At 42.2% G+C, this 22,564-nt stretch overlaps 2 protein-coding genes across 10 annotated transcripts; both read right to left on the bottom strand.

Annotated features, from left to right (window-relative positions):
* Positions 1-704: 704 nt before the first annotated feature.
* LOC139367715 (ataxin-2 homolog) lies at positions 705-9,429 on the bottom strand. Of its 5 annotated transcripts, none has more exons than XM_071106021.1 (4): positions 9,280-9,429; positions 5,610-5,739; positions 3,684-4,517; positions 705-2,384 (listed from the first exon to the last, which is right to left on the bottom strand). In XM_071106021.1, the coding sequence occupies exons 2-4, from the start codon at positions 5,737-5,739 to the stop codon at positions 1,405-1,407; spliced, it is 1,944 nt and encodes a 647-aa protein (XP_070962122.1). In that variant the 5' UTR covers positions 9,280-9,429; the 3' UTR covers positions 705-1,404. The 5 variants fall into 5 exon arrangements, with proteins under 5 accessions (XP_070962122.1, XP_070962121.1, XP_070962120.1 ...); XM_071106020.1 differs by having other exon boundaries at positions 9,169-9,420; XM_071106019.1 differs by lacking the exon at positions 9,280-9,429 and adding an exon at positions 7,356-7,769.
* A 4,972-nt stretch (positions 9,430-14,401) lies between these two features.
* Positions 14,402-22,564, bottom strand: LOC139367714 (ataxin-2 homolog). Of its 5 annotated transcripts, none has more exons than XM_071106015.1 (4): positions 22,363-22,564; positions 18,804-18,933; positions 16,878-17,711; positions 14,402-15,578 (listed from the first exon to the last, which is right to left on the bottom strand). In XM_071106015.1, the coding sequence occupies exons 2-4, from the start codon at positions 18,931-18,933 to the stop codon at positions 14,599-14,601; spliced, it is 1,944 nt and encodes a 647-aa protein (XP_070962116.1). In that variant the 5' UTR covers positions 22,363-22,564; the 3' UTR covers positions 14,402-14,598. The 5 variants fall into 5 exon arrangements, with proteins under 5 accessions (XP_070962116.1, XP_070962115.1, XP_070962114.1 ...); XM_071106014.1 differs by having other exon boundaries at positions 22,474-22,556; XM_071106013.1 differs by lacking the exon at positions 22,363-22,564 and adding an exon at positions 20,550-20,963.

The following is a 22,564-nucleotide window of genomic DNA, read 5'->3' as shown; positions in this document are numbered from 1 at the left end:
AATGATGCAATATATCCACAAAAACACTGATTAGACCAGGTTATGTAGCCTAGAAATAAGTGTAAGGGGCACTAGCACACACGCAAGTGCTAGTGTATTTATGGCTCCCTCTGGAGCTGGGACGCAGCGCTAATAGCTTTATAGGGAAGGGTCGGTGATATTAAATTAAAGTAAACATGGAGCAGAATTATTATTTTGTACTTTTTAATTTTATGATATCTAAATGGGTAGTTCCAGTCTTTTCCCATTGCTGCAACTCCCGTATGGACTCAGGAGAGGTGAAGGTCAAGAGACATGCGTCCTCCGAAATACGACCCTGCCAAGACGCACTGTTTCTTGACACACTGCTCGCTTAGCCCGGAAGCCAGCCGCACCAATATGTCGGAGGAAACTGGCAACCAAGTCAGCTTGCAGGTGCCCTGCCCATCACAAGGAGTCGCTAGAGCGTGATGGGACAAGGACATTCCGGCCGACCAAACCCTCACCTAACACAATGTTGGGCCAATTGTGCGCCCCCTCATGGGTATTTGGCATGAAACATGCATAGCCAGTCTTTAAACACTTGCACCATAGGAAACACAAGTCTTAGTTTCTTAGAACGATGTAGACAAAAATATATATTTTCCAGTGTAACTCAACATCATTTGAAGTGCTTAAGCCTGTGATAACTTTACAGGTTTGACATACACACCAATAACTACACATTTACCTCATATTTTCTTGCCAGTGCAAGTTTAATTTGGTCAATACACAGGTTTACCATGTCATATCCCCCATCACCACACAAGACCCAGGAGTATTGTAATGTACTCTGACAACTCTAAACAGATGGAAAGATTCTTGAAGGTAAAAAACAAAAACAACCAGATGTTTGCCAAACCGAGCTTCAAGCCTCCTTTCAATTTGCCTTCATGTGATCTGCTGTTAGATAATATCAATATGGAATTAGTAAAACAATGTATATTTGGGAGAAACAATAAGACAGATGCCTGAAAGAATTTCACAACATTCAAATCTTATGAACATTGATAGACTGTTTTAGCGATTTAACAGATGAGGAGGAAAGGGGAAACATGTAAGTTTAAAGGCTAAGGTACTAAAACTTTTAACTGTTTCTCTGATCACTATCTATATGCCACAGGAGGGGGCTCACAAGAGGGAACCAAACAAAAACTGTAAATGGTTGGGGGGGGGGGGGGGGGGGGGGCAGATTACTCTGTTTAATTTCATTACATTTGACAACTGCTTGTATTCCTTTCCTAGGCTGAGAATGATTACTACACAGTACATCAGATCAAATCATGAACGCTTACTCGCCGAGAGTGCAACACTGCAAATGGAAGTGGAGACTGCGGATCCGTACATAACCTGCTCGTCGAACATCTCATTACAAAATCATGGGCATTAATATGGAGTTGGTCCCCCCTTTGCAGCTATAACAGCCTCCACTCTTCTGGGAAGGCTTTCTACTAGATGCTGGAACATTGCTGTGGGGACTTGTTTCCATTCAGCCACAAGAGCATTAGTGAGGTCAGGCACTGATGCTGGGCGATTAGGCCTGGCTCGCAGTCGGCGTTCCAATTCATCCCAAAGGTGTTCGATTGGGTTGAGGTCAGGGCTCTGTGCAGGCCAGTCAAGTTCTTCTACACCGAGCTCAACAAACCATTTCTGTATGGACCTCACTTTGTGCACGGGGGCATTGTCATGCTGAAACAGGAAAGGGCCTTCCCCAAACTGTTGCCACAAAGTAGGAAGCACAGAATCATCTAGAATGTCATTGTATGCTGTATCATTGAGATTTCCCTTCACTGGAAGTAAGGGGCCTAGCCCGAACCATGAAAAACAGCCCCAGACCATTATTCCTCCTCCACCAAACTTTACAGTTGGCACTATGCACTCAGGCAGGTAGCGTTCTCCTGGCATCCGCCAAACCCATATTCGTCCGTCAGACTGCCAGATGGTGAAGCGTGATTCATCACTCCAGAGAACACGTTTCCACTGCTCCAGAGTCCAATGGCGGCGAGCTTTACACCACTCCAGCCGACGCTTGGCATTGCGTATTGTGATCTTAGGCTTGTGTGCAGCTGCGGAGACCCTAGGAGGGGTTGCTGCCTTAGCTGAAGGAGGTGTGGAAACCACAAGGGGAGGCGACGACATCGAGTGTGGAGGCTCAGGCAGCGCAGACTCCCTCGCTAAGGTAGTCATTTCATGGTGCTGGGCCATTGGCTGCTTGGAGCGCTGGCAGTAGTCACTGGTGGGCCCCATGGGAGGTCCAGGGGGCTTGGGAGGGTAGCTGTCGCTTTTAGGCAGCCGCTGGGTGACAGACGCCCTCTCCATCCCATTGTAGCCTTTATCCACATCCTTAAACGCTTCACTCATCCGCCCTAGGGAACACAACACGTCAGACCATTAGAAATGACAAGAACAAAACACAGCAGCGGCAAGGCAATTCAAAGGAGGGAATCTGAAGAGCAGATGGAGCTTTTATAAAACACCTTGTCGACAATCTTATGCATGCCAGCGTTCCACTTCAGTGAGATGACAATAAATATATTGCCTGTATGAAGGGCCAGGAGTTTTTCGCTATGTATTGTGGTGCACACTAAATTGGAGGTGAGCTACACCCGACTACAGTGGTTGAGAATCAGGAAATATGTGAGGTGAGATTTACAACATGATTAGAAGGAATCCAGTTGACACATCCTTATTCCTTTCCACAAAAAATGTCCTCTCGTCAGAAAATGTCTCTTATCAAGCTGAGATGACAGAATATGCAAACACGGTTTCAGTTCTGTCATGGAAACAGTTTATAGTGTTGACATTAAAAACCGGATCGGCCCCTTTTTTTTCAATTTTTGCCTAAAATGCCTAACTGCCTGTAGCTCAGGACCTGAAGAAAGGAAATGCATATTCTTAATACCATTTGAAGGGAGACACTTTGAAGTTTGTGGAAATGTGAAATGAATGTAGGAGAATATAACACATTAGAAAACCAACTGTTTTTTTTTGCACCATCATCTGTGTAATGCAAGACAAAGGCCACCATTTATTATTCCAGCCCAGGCACATTTAGATTTTGGCAACTAGATGGCAGCAGTGTATGTGCAATGTTTTAGACTGAGCCAATGAACCATTGCATTTTTGTTACATTTTGTGGCAAGACTGCCCAAATGTGCCTAATTGGTTTATTAATAACTAAGTTCATAACGGTGCACTCAAAAAATAGCATGGTATTATTTCACTGTAATAGCTAATGTAAATTGGACAGTGCAGCTAGATTAACAAGAATGTAAGATTTCTGCCAATATCAGATATGTCTATGTCCTGGGAAATGTTCTTGTTACTTACAACTTCATGCTAATCGCATTAGCCTACGTCAGCTCAAAAGTCCCAAGGGGGACCCACCAATCCTGTAGAGGTTTTAAATCTGCTTAGCAAATTCAATTACTGACAGCTGAGACACTAATTACTAAATTAGCAGATAAGGCCTAATTGAAAGAAAATTAAGTAATTGAAAAATGGCTTTGAAACCGGAAGTTCAAACTCTTGTGATACAGTATCTGTAGAAACAGCGCCATGTATCTAGCGACCACAGAAATATGAAACACTTCTTCCGTGCTATAAAATAGAAGGGGTTACGTTACTCAGAAGACTTGAAACCTGTGTAAATATGTGCATCTCACCTTGCATGACAGCTGGCATTGCTACAGAACCACCATGGGGACTCCTCTCCCTGGTCTGGCTCTGGGGCGATCCACTATCCGCCATTGTCGAGGGTGACATCATGGGGACAGAAGACACCGCCATGGGGAGGGGGCTGCCTGTGCCCCCCCGGCCCATCTGGTGGTGCTGGGGGCTTCCCCGTGGAGGGGTGAAATTCTGGGAGGTAGGGGGCATCATCTGAGCCTGAGGTTGTGGAGCGGGAAGAGATGGGTGCTGGGGCTGATGCTGGTAGTAGGGAATCCCGTTGGACACCATGCTGTAGTGCTGAGGTTGCTGCTGCTGCTGGTGCTGCTGAGGGGGTGGCTGTGGAGGCTGCTGCTGGTGATCCTGTGAGGGCGCAATCCCAGGGTGCACCTGGCTCTGGTAGGCCCCGTACACGCTGTGCGAGTTATACCCCATTGCCATGGCTGCGCTGCTCTGCTGTTGCCCCGGGTTAACCCTGTTCCAGTACTGGCCCCCTGTAAGAGTCATGTTTGGGGGTGGCACCACGGGGGGCTGACGGGACCGAGGCATGCCCCCGTTCAGTTGGTACTGTCCGTGACCCTGGAAATGCTGCTGGCTCTGTTGCTGCATCACCCCAGTGGGAGGCTGCTTCTGGTGCATGCCATGCCCAGGAGACAAGCTCATGGCTGGGCTGTATTGTGGCTGTCCTCCCCACAGGTAGTCGTAGCCCATGCTACTCTGGTGGTGGTGGTTGCTCATATGAGGGTATGGGGCTGTTGGAGGTTGGGAGCCAGGCACACTGGACCCAATTACAGTAGTGCTGCCATTCACATTCATTTCACCGTTCATATCTGCAAAGGTGGTTAGGGACAAGAGTAAGAGAAGACAGGTCAGATAATTCATTTTTCAGAGTGTTCAATTCACACATCATGCATCCTGCACAATCATAAATTCTCTAGAAAATTTGAGGTGTGAAGTTACATGAATTAATTGCTTATACACCAAAGACCTGCTCTAGAGTTAGATACCATCTCTTGCTCATTATAAAAGGGGTGAAAAGACTGGGGCAGAGCGATATTCATTTAAATCAGTTATTGATATACACTGAACAACAATGTAAAACGCAACATGCAATAATTTAAACAATTTTACCGAGTTACAGTTCATAGGACATCAGTCAATTAACAAATTCATTAGGGCCTAATCTAGGGATTTCACATGACTGGGCAGAGGCGCAGTAATGGGTGGGCGTGGTCCCACCCACTCGGGAGCCAGGCCCAGCCAATCAGAGTTAGTTTTTCCCTACAAAAGGGCTTTTTTACAGACAGATATACGTTTCAGTTTCATCAGCTGTCCGGGTGGGCTGGTCTCAGAAATCCTGCAGGTAAAGAAGCCGGATGTCTGGGTCCTGGGCTGGCGTGGCTACACATGGTCTGCAGTTGTGAGGCCAGTTGGACATACTGCCAAATTCTCTAAAACGACGTTGGAGGCAGCTTATGGTATAGAAATTAACATTAAATTATCTTGCAACAGCTCTGGTGAACATTCCTGCAGTCAGCATGCCAATTGCTGGCTCCCTCAAAACTTCAGACATCTGTCGCATTGTGTTTTGTTACAAAACTGCACATTTTCGAGTGGCCTTTTATTGTCCCCAGCACAAGGTGCACCTGTGCAATGAACACACTGTTTAACCAGCTTCTTGATATGCCACACCTGGCAGGTAGATTGATTATATTGGACAAGGAGAAATGCTGCCTAACAGGCATGTAAACAAAAATAGTGCACAACATGAGAGAAATACGATTTTAGTGTGTATGGAACATTTCTGGGATATTTTATTACAGCTCATGAAACATGGGACCAACACTTTACATAGTGTTTATATTTTTGTTCACCATAGAAATAGAGGCAGAGTAAACACAGAAAATTAGGTCTGTACTCACTCTTCTCCTGCTGAGGGAAACTCATGGAGGACCCATTAGTATAGACAGAATCCCCTGAGGAGAGTTTCAGTCCTGAGTTAACAGACACAGAGGAGTGGGTGCCATAGTTGAAATAGTTGTTCGCCTCCATCTGAAAAACAGGTAGCAAAGACAACAAGTCATGAAGAAAAACAGTAAATATTTAAGGAAAAAATATTTGATCCTGAACATAAAATAAAATTCACAGAAATTCCCTGCAGCTGTCTCATGGTCTATTCTTACAAGCAGAATACACATGCAATGGATGGTTCCCATTAATAAAATAAGTGAGCAGTATAAACTAAACAACAAATACTATGTGATTTTTTAAAATAAATAAAATAACTAGCTAGAACCATACACTAAAATGTATTGGTTACAATGCAGGCGCTGGCAAGCCTGAAGATTGCTATGAATGATGACACGTCGAGGACGACATCAAACGTTGCACTTCCACAACATGTCGCAGTTAGAGAAGCAGGGATGCTCTGGCCAGCACACTCATGCAATATACGCCACGGGTTGATCCACGTTAAAGCACAGGGAACCCGTTTTGACAGCTGGGGAACGACAATATTTTGGTCTGTTTTCAAGAAATCTGGCTATACATTGAAAAAGGTATATCGTGGTTTTCAACAAGTAGCTACATATTGTACAGAACGTCTGCCTGTTCGTAAACCCAACGTTTAACTGCGTTTGTCAACATCCATCCCACGATAAACGCATAATATTAGCATTAAGAGTTAACTAACACTAGCTAGCTGAAAACATTGGTTTCATTAAGCTATGCTAGCTCACTAGTTCACCACAAATCTTGGCCATATATAACAAAGCGATGGTAATTGCAATTAGAAAACAGACAACTTCAGTAGTTATACATTTATTAGCTAGCTACTTTCAAACAATATAACATTAGCTTTGCTTGTACATCATGAGCATGGCCTTATTTCTATTATAGCATATTGGATGACTGTGGATAGGCTAGGTTGTAGCAACCTCATGATGGGTAAAGGGGAAATAAGAGTATCATGTCCTATCGTTGTTACATTGAATATCTTAACAGCGATAGGATTATGCTACTACATGATACTCTTATTTGCCCAATACCCATCATGAGGTTGCTACAACCTAACCTATGAATTAAAGTTTACACAGGTCGAGAGAAACATTTTGGACAGACAGTGACACATTCAATACCACTTTGCACACTTTTGCCTGCATCTAGCTGATCTAGGGTGTAATCATTAGTCATCATTAGTCTATCAGTTGCAAACGACAATTTCTATTGGACAAATTCAGGTGTTTATCCCTGTGTCGTTCCATTTGCTTCCGTTTAAGAAACGTTTTTCAACAGAACCGGCGGAATGAATACACGCCTGATAATGTGTAAACATAGCCCATAGTAGCCACATTGTATTCCTATGCGCTCTCCTCCTCTCACCTTTTCCCTTCGCTTGTGGACTTCAATGAACAACACTTCAGCTGTACGTGACCAGGCAAAAAAAAAAAACATTCCAAGCAAAACCATATATCATAACTGCTACACACAGCCTACATCGTTGTCATCATATTAGCTAAAGTAACATCAGTCAACATAGCTAATAGAACTAATGCATTAGTAAACTCGCTACAATCATGCAGTAACATTACAATATACAGTCAGTGAGCAGTGTAGCACTTACACCGGCGGGCCCTGATGGCAATACATTTGTGAAATCAAAAGCTTACCTTGACTTGGAAGAGTTCCAGTGTTGGATAGTCATAGCCAGCTAGCTAACATAGCATCTCTCTGTTTGAGAAACGTGTTAGAGTAGGCTGAACTAGCTAGCTGCATTTCCTAGCTAAGTAAGAGAAACTCAAGAAAAAAATAAGTATCTTTCTCTCTCCCTTGCTTCTCCTTCATTTTGAAAGAAATGAATTAGTTCAACTATTGTCTTTCTCTCTTCGAGTCAACTACTCACCACATTTTATGCACTGCAGTGCTAGCTAGCTGTGGCTTATGCATTCGATACTAGAATCATTCACTGATCATTTGATTGGGTGGAGAAAAGAAAGTCAGTTTTTGTTGCAAGAGCTCTAATCACTCGGAGGACATCTTCCGGAAGTTGTCATAATTACTGTGCAAGTCTATGGAAGGGGGTGAGAACCATAAGCCTCCCCAGAGGAGGACGGAAACTAGCTATCCTGCCAGCTACACCATGACGCTACCCTACAGAGTGCTGTTTATGCTACTGTAGACCTTCATTGCAAAACAGTGGGTTTTAATGAATTATTTGGTGACGTGAATACATTTCGTATAGTTTTATCTAAAAATAAAAAAATTAAACTTTACAAATGTTTTAAAATGTTTATGAAATTCACTGAGGAGGATGGTCCTCCTTCCTCCTAATGTTTACCTGCGTTTTCAACATCCATCACACGATAAACGCATATTAGCATGAAGCAGCGAACATTAGCTAGTTGAAAACATTGGTTTCATTAAGCTATGCTAGCTCGCCACAAATATTAACCATGTCACAAATATATTAAAATTGCAATTTGAAAACAGACAACTTCCGTAGTTAATCATTTATTATCTAATTTCTAACGACAGAAAATTTGATTCGGTTGTCATTGCTTACTAGCAAGGCTTTCTGCTACACGTGACCATGCGCTGTTGCTGATATCGCCCCTCTGCATAGACCTGAATCTCTCATCCAATACTCAACTTGTCAGAAAACTAGCTATTGCAGTCTTTCATGATAGCGAGCTAATGTAACCATGACACGTTATTTAACTTGTCACATTGAAGTTGGTTGTTTGCTAGCTAAAAGATCCCGCTATCCAGTTGCTTATCAAAAAACTGTCAATAACGAAAACAAAAAAGGGCTAAACGCTTGTGTAATTTAATTAAAAGGTGGCACGAGCAGTTGCATAGCTAAACATGTTTAGTTTTGTTATTGTCCATTTCTTGACTAGCTAGCTAAATTAGCTTTCATTCAAAACTCGCCACCCAATGGTTAACTTCATTTCCAACTAACGTTAGGCCTATCTAGCGTTATCTAGTTAGCATCTGATTTGATATCTTTCTAGCGTTACTGTACACTGCAACAAAAAACAATCCAACAAGGAGTTCGTTAGTGAGATGTAACTACATTTAACACAATCGGGTTAAAATTATTTAAGTTGCTCATAGTTTCAACATATCATTCGACACCTCTAGACCCTTATAAGATCATGCTAAATTAAAGGTTATTGACAATAATCAACAGATGTTCACTACAACGCAGTGTAAAACTAATTTATAATACATTCACAGCAGGTCTGTACTCTTTAAACTTTTGCGATGATAGCTAGTTGATGAAACACGTGGAGAGTAACAACATCAGTTGTCCTGGAGTATCGTTTAAGTTTCTGAGCGTGTCTTTTGTTAGTTAGCTAATAAACGCACATTGTTTTCGCTTTATTCACCTGAGATATTGTGAGACCGCATCATCCTCCCTCACACACACACACACACACATCAAAAGTTTGACAGAAAATGTAATTGAAACGGACTAACCTTGTAATCCTTGGATTTCAAAGGCACTGATGTCTTTTATCATCCGAGTGAACAAATATGGCTGAAGTAGGTACAGGCTATGTAAATAAATCAGGTACAGTATTCGCTAACCTTTGGGTTTCAAATGAGAAAACATGGCTTGTGTTCGAGCGCAGCGCTGATCACAGAAGATAAATACATCGAGCCGAAAGAAGAAGTGAATGGTTGAACCGACGGATAAATTAAGATAGTTCACTCAGGCCGTTTACTATTGAAAATAATGATCAGTTCCGGTCGACTTAACGGGGTGGGTCTCCCATAAACACCAATGCAATAGCAGTTGTGTCTGGTCTACTTAGTTCATTGACTGTCATTTGACAAAAAATAAATAAAACAGCGAGTGGGTTGTCTCGCTTCCTCTTCAGTCTCTGGAGTTTACACACTGCGGGCAGCCAGGAGAGCTCTGGGTCCTAGCACCGGAACAGTCCATATTAGGATAATTGTAATCTGAAGTAGGCAACGATACAAAACCTAGATTGCTGATACGATGTAAATCAAATCAAATTGTATTGCTCACATACAGGTTTAGCAGATGTTATTGTGGGTGTAGCGAAATGCTTGTGTTTCTAGCTCCAACAGTGTAGCAATATCTTACAAGTAATATCTAACAATTTCACAGCAATTCACACAATACGCACAAATCTAAAGTAAAGGAACGGAATTAAGAATATATACATATTTGGATGAGCAATGTCGGAGCGGCATAGACTAAAATACAGTAGAATAGAATACAGTAAAAACATATAAGATGGGTAATGCAAATGATGTAAACATTATTAAAGTGACTAGTGTTCCATTATTAAAGTGTCCAGTGATTCAAAGTCTATGTATATAGGGCAGAAGCCTCTGAATGTGCTAGGGATTGCTATTTAATGGCATTGAGATAGAAGCTGTTTTTCAGTCTCTCGGTCCCAGATTGATGCAGCTGTTCTGACCTCGCCTTCTGGATGATAGCATGGTGAGCAGGCAGTGGCTGGTGTGGTTAAATTGGCCATCAAAAGACTTTGTAGCCACCGGTCAGCCATATTGGCACTCTCCAGTTGGAGCAGTCTTCCATAAGAATTAATAAAATTATACAGGACAAAATTCTACATTACCAGTCCAAAGTTTGGACACACCTACAATTTTTTTATTTTTTTGTTTTACAATTTTCTACATTGTAGAACAATAGGGAAGACATCAAACTATAAAATAGCACATGTGGAATCATGTAGTAACCAAAAAAGTGTTACACAAATATTTTATACTTTTATACTTTAATCTTTTATACTTTATTCTTCAAAGTAGCCACAATTTGCCTTGATGACAGCTTTGCACACTCTTGGCATTCTCTCAACCAGTTTCACCTGGAATGCTTTTCCAACAGTTGAAGGAGTTCCTACATAAGCTGAGCACTTGTTGGCTGTTTTTTCTTCACTCTGTGGTCCAACTCATCCCAAACTATCTCAATTGGGTTGAGGTCAGGTGATTGTGGAGGCCAGGTCATCTGATGCAGCACTCCATCACTCTCCTTCTTGGTCAAATAGCCCTTACACAGCCTGGAGGTGTGTTGGGTCATTGTCTTGTTGAAAAACAAATGATAGTCCCACTAAGCGCAAACCAGATGGGACGGCGTATCGCTGCAGAATAATGTGATACACATGCTGATTATGTGTGCTTTGAATTCTAAATAAATCACAGTGTCACCAGCAAAGCACCCCCACACCATCACACCTCCTCCTCCATGCTTCACAGTGGGAACCCCACATGCAGAGATCATCCGTTCATCTACTCTGTCTAACAAAGACACAGCAATTGGAACCATAAAAAATCTAATTTGGAATCATAAGACCAAAGGACAGATTTCCACCAGTCTAATGTCCATTGCTCGTGTTTCTTGGCCCAAGCAAGCCTCTTCTTCTTTTTGGTGTCCAAAAAGCTATTTGACCATGAAGGTCTGATTCACAGCCTCCTCTGAACAGTTGAGGTTGAGATGTGTCTGTTACTTGAACTGTGTGAAGCATTTATTTGGGCTGTAATCTGAGGTACAGTTAACTCTAATGAATTTATCCTCTGCAGCAGAGGTAACTCAGGGTGTTCTTTTCCTGTGGCAGTGCTTCATGGTAGCGCTTCATGGTTTTTGCGACTGCACTTGAAGAAACTTTCAAAGTTCTTGAAATGTTCTGGATTGACTGACCTTCATGACTTAAAGTAATGATGGACTGTTGTTTCTCTTTGCTTATTTGAGCTGTTCTTGCCATAATAGGGACTTTGGTCTTTTACCAAATAGGGCTATCATCTGTATACCACCCCTTACCTTGTCACAACACAACAGGTTGGGTCAAACGCATAAAGATGGAAAGAAATTCCACAAATGTACTTTTAACAAGGCACACGTTAATTGAAATGCATTCCAGGTGACTACCTCATGAAGCTGGTTGAGGAAATGCCAAGAGTGTCTCTCTGACTATGAGAAACAATATTCTCTGGTCTTATGAAACCAAGATTGAACTCTTTGGCCTGAATGCCAAGCGTCACGTCTGGAGGAAACCTGGCACCATACGGTGAAGCATGGTGGTGGCAGCATCATGTTGTGGGGATGTTTTTCAGCGGCAGGGACTGGAAAACTAGTCAGGAAAATAAATGAGAGATCCTGGATGAAAACCTGCTGCAGGGCGCTCAGGACCTTAGACTGGGGATAAGGTTCACCTTCCAACAGGACAACAACCCTAAGCACACAGCCAAGACAATGCATGAGTGGCTTCGGGACAAGTCCCTGAATGTCCTTGAGTAGCCCAGCCAGAGTCCAGACTTGAAAATAGCTATGCAGCGAAGCTCCCCATCCAACCTGACAGAGCTTGAGAGGATCTGCAGAGAAGAATGGGAGAAACTCCCCAAATACAGGTGTGCCAAGCTTGTAACATCCTAACCAATTAGACTCGATGCTGTAATCACTACCAAAGGTTATTCAACAAAGTACTGAGTAAAGGGTCTGAATACTTATGTAATTGTGATATTTCAGTTATTTATTTTTTGTAAAAAAGCAAACATTTCAAAAAACCTGTTTCTGCTTTGTCATTATGGGGTATTGTGTGTAGATTGATGAGGGGAAAAAAACAATTTAATCAATTTTAGAATAAGGCTGTAATGTAAAATGTGGAAAAGGTGAAGGTGTTTGAATACTTTCCAAATGCACTGTAAATAATTGGATGTATGGCCTACCTGTACTTTTAGACTACACACAAAAATCCAGGTATACCATGTAATTTAAAAATAGGTATGCATGTTAGTGTAATTACAGATGAATAGGGGAAATGACTGCAAAATCATGTAAAAGTATATTACAATACTTTACCGTATATATTGTCTCAAATTTCAAGCAGCTGAAGAGCAGACCACATAGACAACCAATAGAGTAAGTTTAAATGTAATTTTATTGAACATTCTGGCTTGTAAGGAACATTTACACGATTTTGCTGACATTAGTTTCAGGCTGTACATATCAAGTATTTGTGTATTACAGCCTGATTAATCGACTAATCATCATTCAGCTCCATCTGGATTTTATGTTTATGTCTCATGTGATCACCTGCTCTTTCAACGCGCAACCCCCTATTGTCTCGCAGTTCCTAATCTTTTTACACATCTTTCAAGGCACAACTATTTAATTATTCTCATTCAATACCGAAGACAAAGGCCGGCTCAAGGACCGAATGGGATGTCTCTTAGAATCATTAGAGCGCAAAAGGTGTCTGGTCAGAATGCTGCTACAGAAAGTGATGCTGAGATGGCGCGGAGTTGGGAGGGTGACGTTTAATTCATAAACATTACAAATTGCCAGACAAATGAAATTGTATGTTGTGCCATTTTTCCCCACAGTATACTATTATATGGCCCTGTTCAAATGTTATGGTAATCAATTAGGCATATGATTGTACATTAACTACATTGACATTGAATGTTTTTGTACAAACAGTTTGTTGGCCATATTTTACCCTCCCTATGTCCTATGGTAGCAGGTGGTCATCTGCATCTCGGTCAGTGATGTCATTCTCTCTATTTCACAAGAACATTTCCAACTTTTCATACTGAAAGAACCTATTTTGATAACCAACGGTACAATATATACTCAAACGTTGATTAGACCAGGTTATGTAGCCTATAAATAAAAGGGAACTAGCGCGCACGCAAGCTCTGGTGTATGTACAACCCCCTCTGGTGCTGGGGCGCAGAGCATTCATTTTAGGGAAGGGGTGGATGAGTGATAAAGGATCCACCCCCTTTTTTAAATTCTCTCCTAAAATGACACTCAAATCTAAATGAAAGCAAACATGGAGCAGAATTATTTCTAGGCTATTTACCTACAGTGAGAAGCTGATCAGATGTCTGATGGTTGAGAAACACACCTCTATGCAGTATTCTTGGTTATTTGTTTTGGTAAACAGTGATTAATAAAGTACAGTAGCCATGTCCTCCCATTTCCAATTTATGAAAAGTCACACCACTGAAAGCAGTGTCTTTTCAAAAACGTATTTGGCATGAAACATGCATAGCCAGTCTTTAAACACTTGCACCATAGGAAACACAAGTCTTAGTTTCTTAGAACGATGTAGACAAAAATATATATTTTCCAGTGTAACTCAACATCATTTGAAGTGCTTAAGCCTGTGATAACTTTACAGGTTTGACATACACACCAATAACTACACATTTACCTCATATTTTCTTGCCAGTGCAAGTTTAATTTGGTCAATACACAGGTTTACCATGTCATATCCCCCATCACCACACAAGACCCAGGAGTATTGTAATGTACTCTGACAACTCTAAACAGATGGAAAGATTCTTGAAGGTAAAAAACAAAAACAACCAGATGTTTGCCAAACCGAGCTTCAAGCCTCCTTTCAATTTGCCTTCATGTGATCTGCTGTTAGATAATATCAATATGGAATTAGTAAAACAATGTATATTTGGGAGAAACAATAAGACAGATGCCTGAAAGAATTTCACAACATTCAAATCTTATGAACATTGATAGACTGTTTTAGCGATTTAACAGATGAGGAGAAAAGGGGAAACATGTAAGTTTAAAGGCTAAGGTACTAAAACTTTTAACTGTTTCTCTGATCACTATCTATATGCCACAGGAGGGGGCTCACAAGAGGGAACCAAACAAAAACTGTAAATGGTTGGGGGGGGGGGGGGGGGGGGGGGGCAGATTACTCTGTTTAATTTCATTACATTTGACAACTGCTTGTATTCCTTTCCTAGGCTGAGAATGATTACTACACAGTACATCAGATCAAATCATGAACGCTTACTCGCCGAGAGTGCAACACTGCAAATGGAAGTGGAGACTGCGGATCCGTACATAACCTGCTCGTCGAACATCTCATTACAAAATCATGGGCATTAATATGGAGTTGGTCCCCCCTTTGCAGCTATAACAGCCTCCACTCTTCTGGGAAGGCTTTCTACTAGATGCTGGAACATTGCTGTGGGGACTTGTTTCCATTCAGCCACAAGAGCATTAGTGAGGTCAGGCACTGATGCTGGGCGATTAGGCCTGGCTCGCAGTCGGCGTTCCAATTCATCCCAAAGGTGTTCGATTGGGTTGAGGTCAGGGCTCTGTGCAGGCCAGTCAAGTTCTTCTACACCGAGCTCAACAAACCATTTCTGTATGGACCTCACTTTGTGCACGGGGGCATTGTCATGCTGAAACAGGAAAGGGCCTTCCCCAAACTGTTGCCACAAAGTAGGAAGCACAGAATCATCTAGAATGTCATTGTATGCTGTATCATTGAGATTTCCCTTCACTGGAAGTAAGGGGCCTAGCCCGAACCATGAAAAACAGCCCCAGACCATTATTCCTCCTCCACCAAACTTTACAGTTGGCACTATGCACTCAGGCAGGTAGCGTTCTCCTGGCATCCGCCAAACCCATATTCGTCCGTCAGACTGCCAGATGGTGAAGCGTGATTCATCACTCCAGAGAACACGTTTCCACTGCTCCAGAGTCCAATGGCGGCGAGCTTTACACCACTCCAGCCGACGCTTGGCATTGCGTATTGTGATCTTAGGCTTGTGTGCAGCTGCGGAGACCCTAGGAGGGGTTGCTGCCTTAGCTGAAGGAGGTGTGGAAACCACAAGGGGAGGCGACGACATCGAGTGTGGAGGCTCAGGCAGCGCAGACTCCCTCGCTAAGGTAGTCATTTCATGGTGCTGGGCCATTGGCTGCTTGGAGCGCTGGCAGTAGTCACTGGTGGGCCCCATGGGAGGTCCAGGGGGCTTGGGAGGGTAGCTGTCGCTTTTAGGCAGCCGCTGGGTGACAGACGCCCTCTCCATCCCATTGTAGCCTTTATCCACATCCTTAAACGCTTCACTCATCCGCCCTAGGGAACACAACACGTCAGACCATTAGAAATGACAAGAACAAAACACAGCAGCGGCAAGGCAATTCAAAGGAGGGAATCTGAAGAGCAGATGGAGCTTTTATAAAACACCTTGTCGACAATCTTATGCATGCCAGCGTTCCACTTCAGTGAGATGACAATAAATATATTGCCTGTATGAAGGGCCAGGAGTTTTTCGCTATGTATTGTGGTGCACACTAAATTGGAGGTGAGCTACACCCGACTACAGTGGTTGAGAATCAGGAAATATGTGAGGTGAGATTTACAACATGATTAGAAGGAATCCAGTTGACACATCCTTATTCCTTTCCACAAAAAATGTCCTCTCGTCAGAAAATGTCTCTTATCAAGCTGAGATGACAGAATATGCAAACACGGTTTCAGTTCTGTCATGGAAACAGTTTATAGTGTTGACATTAAAAACCGGATCGGCCCCTTTTTTTTCAATTTTTGCCTAAAATGCCTAACTGCCTGTAGCTCAGGACCTGAAGAAAGGAAATGCATATTCTTAATACCATTTGAAGGGAGACACTTTGAAGTTTGTGGAAATGTGAAATGAATGTAGGAGAATATAACACATTAGAAAACCAACTGTTTTTTTTTGCACCATCATCTGTGTAATGCAAGACAAAGGCCACCATTTATTATTCCAGCCCAGGCACATTTAGATTTTGGCAACTAGATGGCAGCAGTGTATGTGCAATGTTTTAGACTGAGCCAATGAACCATTGCATTTTTGTTACATTTTGTGGCAAGACTGCCCAAATGTGCCTAATTGGTTTATTAATAACTAAGTTCATAACGGTGCACTCAAAAAATAGCATGGTATTATTTCACTGTAATAGCTAATGTAAATTGGACAGTGCAGCTAGATTAACAAGAATGTAAGATTTCTGCCAATATCAGATATGTCTATGTCCTGGGAAATGTTCTTGTTACTTACAACTTCATGCTAATCGCATTAGCCTACGTCAGCTCAAAAGTCCCAAGGGGGACCCACCAATCCTGTAGAGGTTTTAAATCTGCTTAGCAAATTCAATTACTGACAGCTGAGACACTAATTACTAAATTAGCAGATAAGGCCTAATTGAAAGAAAATTAAGTAATTGAAAAATGGCTTTGAAACCGGAAGTTCAAACTCTTGTGATACAGTATCTGTAGAAACAGCGCCATGTATCTAGCGACCACAGAAATATGAAACACTTCTTCCGTGCTATAAAATAGAAGGGGTTACGTTACTCAGAAGACTTGAAACCTGTGTAAATATGTGCATCTCACCTTGCATGACAGCTGGCATTGCTACAGAACCACCATGGGGACTCCTCTCCCTGGTCTGGCTCTGGGGCGATCCACTATCCGCCATTGTCGAGGGTGACATCATGGGGACAGAAGACACCGCCATGGGGAGGGGGCTGCCTGTGCCCCCCCGGCCCATCTGGTGGTGCTGGGGGCTTCCCCGTGGAGGGGTGAAATTCTGGGAGGTAGGGGGCATCATCTGAGCCTGAGGTTGTGGAGCGGGAAGAGATGGGTGCTGGGGCTGATGCTGGTAGTAGGGAATCCCGTTGGACACCATGCTGTAGTGCTGAGGTTGCTGCTGCTGCTGGTGCTGCTGAGGGGGTGGCTGTGGAGGCTGCTGCTGGTGATCCTGTGAGGGCGCAATCCCAGGGTGCACCTGGCTCTGGTAGGCCCCGTACACGCTGTGCGAGTTATACCCCATTGCCATGGCTGCGCTGCTCTGCTGTTGCCCCGGGTTAACCCTGTTCCAGTACTGGCCCCCTGTAAGAGTCATGTTTGGGGGTGGCACCACGGGGGGCTGACGGGACCGAGGCATGCCCCCGTTCAGTTGGTACTGTCCGTGACCCTGGAAATGCTGCTGGCTCTGTTGCTGCATCACCCCAGTGGGAGGCTGCTTCTGGTGCATGCCATGCCCAGGAGACAAGCTCATGGCTGGGCTGTATTGTGGCTGTCCTCCCCACAGGTAGTCGTAGCCCATGCTACTCTGGTGGTGGTGGTTGCTCATATGAGGGTATGGGGCTGTTGGAGGTTGGGAGCCAGGCACACTGGACCCAATTACAGTAGTGCTGCCATTCACATTCATTTCACCGTTCATATCTGCAAAGGTGGTTAGGGACAAGAGTAAGAGAAGACAGGTCAGATAATTCATTTTTCAGAGTGTTCAATTCACACATCATGCATCCTGCACAATCATAAATTCTCTAGAAAATTTGAGGTGTGAAGTTACATGAATTAATTGCTTATACACCAAAGACCTGCTCTAGAGTTAGATACCATCTCTTGCTCATTATAAAAGGGGTGAAAAGACTGGGGCAGAGCGATATTCATTTAAATCAGTTATTGATATACACTGAACAACAATGTAAAACGCAACATGCAATAATTTAAACAATTTTACCGAGTTACAGTTCATAGGACATCAGTCAATTAACAAATTCATTAGGGCCTAATCTAGGGATTTCACATGACTGGGCAGAGGCGCAGTAATGGGTGGGCGTGGTCCCACCCACTCGGGAGCCAGGCCCAGCCAATCAGAGTTAGTTTTTCCCTACAAAAGGGCTTTTTTACAGACAGATATACGTTTCAGTTTCATCAGCTGTCCGGGTGGGCTGGTCTCAGAAATCCTGCAGGTAAAGAAGCCGGATGTCTGGGTCCTGGGCTGGCGTGGCTACACATGGTCTGCAGTTGTGAGGCCAGTTGGACATACTGCCAAATTCTCTAAAACGACGTTGGAGGCAGCTTATGGTATAGAAATTAACATTAAATTATCTTGCAACAGCTCTGGTGAACATTCCTGCAGTCAGCATGCCAATTGCTGGCTCCCTCAAAACTTCAGACATCTGTCGCATTGTGTTTTGTTACAAAACTGCACATTTTCGAGTGGCCTTTTATTGTCCCCAGCACAAGGTGCACCTGTGCAATGAACACACTGTTTAACCAGCTTCTTGATATGCCACACCTGGCAGGTAGATTGATTATATTGGACAAGGAGAAATGCTGCCTAACAGGCATGTAAACAAAAATAGTGCACAACATGAGAGAAATACGATTTTAGTGTGTATGGAACATTTCTGGGATATTTTATTACAGCTCATGAAACATGGGACCAACACTTTACATAGTGTTTATATTTTTGTTCACCATAGAAATAGAGGCAGAGTAAACACAGAAAATTAGGTCTGTACTCACTCTTCTCCTGCTGAGGGAAACTCATGGAGGACCCATTAGTATAGACAGAATCCCCTGAGGAGAGTTTCAGTCCTGAGTTAACAGACACAGAGGAGTGGGTGCCATAGTTGAAATAGTTGTTCGCCTCCATCTGAAAAACAGGTAGCAAAGACAACAAGTCATGAAGAAAAACAGTAAATATTTAAGGAAAAAATATTTGATCCTGAACATAAAATAAAATTCACAGAAATTCCCTGCAGCTGTCTCATGGTCTATTCTTACAAGCAGAATACACATGCAATGGATGGTTCCCATTAATAAAATAAGTGAGCAGTATAAACTAAACAACAAATACTATGTGATTTTTTAAAATAAATAAAATAACTAGCTAGAACCATACACTAAAATGTATTGGTTACAATGCAGGCGCTGGCAAGCCTGAAGATTGCTATGAATGATGACACGTCGAGGACGACATCAAACGTTGCACTTCCACAACATGTCGCAGTTAGAGAAGCAGGGATGCTCTGGCCAGCACACTCATGCAATATACGCCACGGGTTGATCCACGTTAAAGCACAGGGAACCCGTTTTGACAGCTGGGGAACGACAATATTTTGGTCTGTTTTCAAGAAATCTGGCTATACATTGAAAAAGGTATATCGTGGTTTTCAACAAGTAGCTACATATTGTACAGAACGTCTGCCTGTTCGTAAACCCAACGTTTAACTGCGTTTGTCAACATCCATCCCACGATAAACGCATAATATTAGCATTAAGAGTTAACTAACACTAGCTAGCTGAAAACATTGGTTTCATTAAGCTATGCTAGCTCACTAGTTCACCACAAATCTTGGCCATATATAACAAAGCGATGGTAATTGCAATTAGAAAACAGACAACTTCAGTAGTTATACATTTATTAGCTAGCTACTTTCAAACAATATAACATTAGCTTTGCTTGTACATCATGAGCATGGCCTTATTTCTATTATAGCATATTGGATGACTGTGGATAGGCTAGGTTGTAGCAACCTCATGATGGGTAAAGGGGAAATAAGAGTATCATGTCCTATCGTTGTTACATTGAATATCTTAACAGCGATAGGATTATGCTACTACATGATACTCTTATTTGCCCAATACCCATCATGAGGTTGCTACAACCTAACCTATGAATTAAAGTTTACACAGGTCGAGAGAAACATTTTGGACAGACAGTGACACATTCAATACCACTTTGCACACTTTTGCCTGCATCTAGCTGATCTAGGGTGTAATCATTAGTCATCATTAGTCTATCAGTTGCAAACGACAATTTCTATTGGACAAATTCAGGTGTTTATCCCTGTGTCGTTCCATTTGCTTCCGTTTAAGAAACGTTTTTCAACAGAACCGGCGGAATGAATACACGCCTGATAATGTGTAAACATAGCCCATAGTAGCCACATTGTATTCCTATGCGCTCTCCTCCTCTCACCTTTTCCCTTCGCTTGTGGACTTCAATGAACAACACTTCAGCTGTACGTGACCAGGCAAAAAAAAAAAACATTCCAAGCAAAACCATATATCATAACTGCTACACACAGCCTACATCGTTGTCATCATATTAGCTAAAGTAACATCAGTCAACATAGCTAATAGAACTAATGCATTAGTAAACTCGCTACAATCATGCAGTAACATTACAATATACAGTCAGTGAGCAGTGTAGCACTTACACCGGCGGGCCCTGATGGCAATACATTTGTGAAATCAAAAGCTTACCTTGACTTGGAAGAGTTCCAGTGTTGGATAGTCATAGCCAGCTAGCTAACATAGCATCTCTCTGTTTGAGAAACGTGTTAGAGTAGGCTGAACTAGCTAGCTGCATTTCCTAGCTAAGTAAGAGAAACTCAAGAAAAAAATAAGTATCTTTCTCTCTCCCTTGCTTCTCCTTCATTTTGAAAGAAATGAATTAGTTCAACTATTGTCTTTCTCTCTTCGAGTCAACTACTCACCACATTTTATGCACTGCAGTGCTAGCTAGCTGTGGCTTATGCATTCGATACTAGAATCATTCACTGATCATTTGATTGGGTGGAGAAAAGAAAGTCAGTTTTTGTTGCAAGAGCTCTAATCACTCGGAGGACATCTTCCGGAAGTTGTCATAATTACTGTGCAAGTCTATGGAAGGGGGTGAGAACCATAAGCCTCCCCAGAGGAGGACGGAAACTAGCTATCCTGCCAGCTACACCATGACGCTACCCTACAGAGTGCTGTTTATGCTACTGTAGACCTTCATTGCAAAACAGTGGGTTTTAATGAATTATTTGGTGACGTGAATACATTTCGTATAGTTTTATCTAAAAATAAAAAAATTAAACTTTACAAATGTTTTAAAATGTTTATGAAATTCACTGAGGAGGATGGTCCTCCTTCCTCCTAATGTTTACCTGCGTTTTCAACATCCATCACACGATAAACGCATATTAGCATGAAGCAGCGAACATTAGCTAGTTGAAAACATTGGTTTCATTAAGCTATGCTAGCTCGCCACAAATATTAACCATGTCACAAATATATTAAAATTGCAATTTGAAAACAGACAACTTCCGTAGTTAATCATTTATTATCTAATTTCTAACGACAGAAAATTTGATTCGGTTGTCATTGCTTACTAGCAAGGCTTTCTGCTACACGTGACCATGCGCTGTTGCTGATATCGCCCCTCTGCATAGACCTGAATCTCTCATCCAATACTCAACTTGTCAGAAAACTAGCTATTGCAGTCTTTCATGATAGCGAGCTAATGTAACCATGACACGTTATTTAACTTGTCACATTGAAGTTGGTTGTTTGCTAGCTAAAAGATCCCGCTATCCAGTTGCTTATCAAAAAACTGTCAATAACGAAAACAAAAAAGGGCTAAACGCTTGTGTAATTTAATTAAAAGGTGGCACGAGCAGTTGCATAGCTAAACATGTTTAGTTTTGTTATTGTCCATTTCTTGACTAGCTAGCTAAATTAGCTTTCATTCAAAACTCGCCACCCAATGGTTAACTTCATTTCCAACTAACGTTAGGCCTATCTAGCGTTATCTAGTTAGCATCTGATTTGATATCTTTCTAGCGTTACTGTACACTGCAACAAAAAACAATCCAACAAGGAGTTCGTTAGTGAGATGTAACTACATTTAACACAATCGGGTTAAAATTATTTAAGTTGCTCATAGTTTCAACATATCATTCGACACCTCTAGACCCTTATAAGATCATGCTAAATTAAAGGTTATTGACAATAATCAACAGATGTTCACTACAACGCAGTGTAAAACTAATTTATAATACATTCACAGCAGGTCTGTACTCTTTAAACTTTTGCGATGATAGCTAGTTGATGAAACACGTGGAGAGTAACAACATCAGTTGTCCTGGAGTATCGTTTAAGTTTCTGAGCGTGTCTTTTGTTAGTTAGCTAATAAACGCACATTGTTTTCGCTTTATTCACCTGAGATATTGTGAGACCGCATCATCCTCCCTCACACACACACACACACACATCAAAAGTTTGACAGAAAATGTAATTGAAACGGACTAACCTTGTAATCCTTGGATTTCAAAGGCACTGATGTCTTTTATCATCCGAGTGAACAAATATGGCTGAAGTAGGTACAGGCTATGTAAATAAATCAGGTACAGTATTCGCTAACCTTTGGGTTTCAAATGAGAAAACATGGCTTGTGTTCGAGCGCAGCGCTGATCACAGAAGATAAATACATCGAGCCGAAAGAAGAAGTGAAT

This window comes from Oncorhynchus clarkii, chromosome 16 (genome assembly GCF_045791955.1).
Source record: "Oncorhynchus clarkii lewisi isolate Uvic-CL-2024 chromosome 16, UVic_Ocla_1.0, whole genome shotgun sequence".
In the NCBI taxonomy this organism is placed as follows: Eukaryota; Metazoa; Chordata; class Actinopteri; order Salmoniformes; family Salmonidae; genus Oncorhynchus; species Oncorhynchus clarkii.
The sequence above is the reverse complement of the archived record's forward strand: the minus strand, read 5'-3'. Positions and strand labels throughout refer to the sequence as shown.

What these genes read in the sequence shown, in the direction of transcription:
- LOC139367715 (XM_071106021.1), bottom strand. Translation starts at nt 5,739, where the DNA reads ATGGAGGCGAACAACTATTTCAACTATGGCACCCACTCCTCTGTGTCT. An exon ending in TTTCCCTCAGCAGGAGAAGA is followed by an intron (nt 4,518 to 5,609) that starts GTGAGTACAGAC and finishes CCACCTTTGCAG; the next exon opens with ATATGAACGGTGAAATGAAT. An exon ending in AATGCCAGCTGTCATGCAAG is followed by an intron (nt 2,385 to 3,683) that starts GTGAGATGCACA and finishes TGTGTTCCCTAG; the next exon opens with GGCGGATGAGTGAAGCGTTT.
- LOC139367714 (XM_071106015.1), bottom strand. Translation starts at nt 18,933, where the DNA reads ATGGAGGCGAACAACTATTTCAACTATGGCACCCACTCCTCTGTGTCT. An exon ending in TTTCCCTCAGCAGGAGAAGA is followed by an intron (nt 17,712 to 18,803) that starts GTGAGTACAGAC and finishes CCACCTTTGCAG; the next exon opens with ATATGAACGGTGAAATGAAT. An exon ending in AATGCCAGCTGTCATGCAAG is followed by an intron (nt 15,579 to 16,877) that starts GTGAGATGCACA and finishes TGTGTTCCCTAG; the next exon opens with GGCGGATGAGTGAAGCGTTT.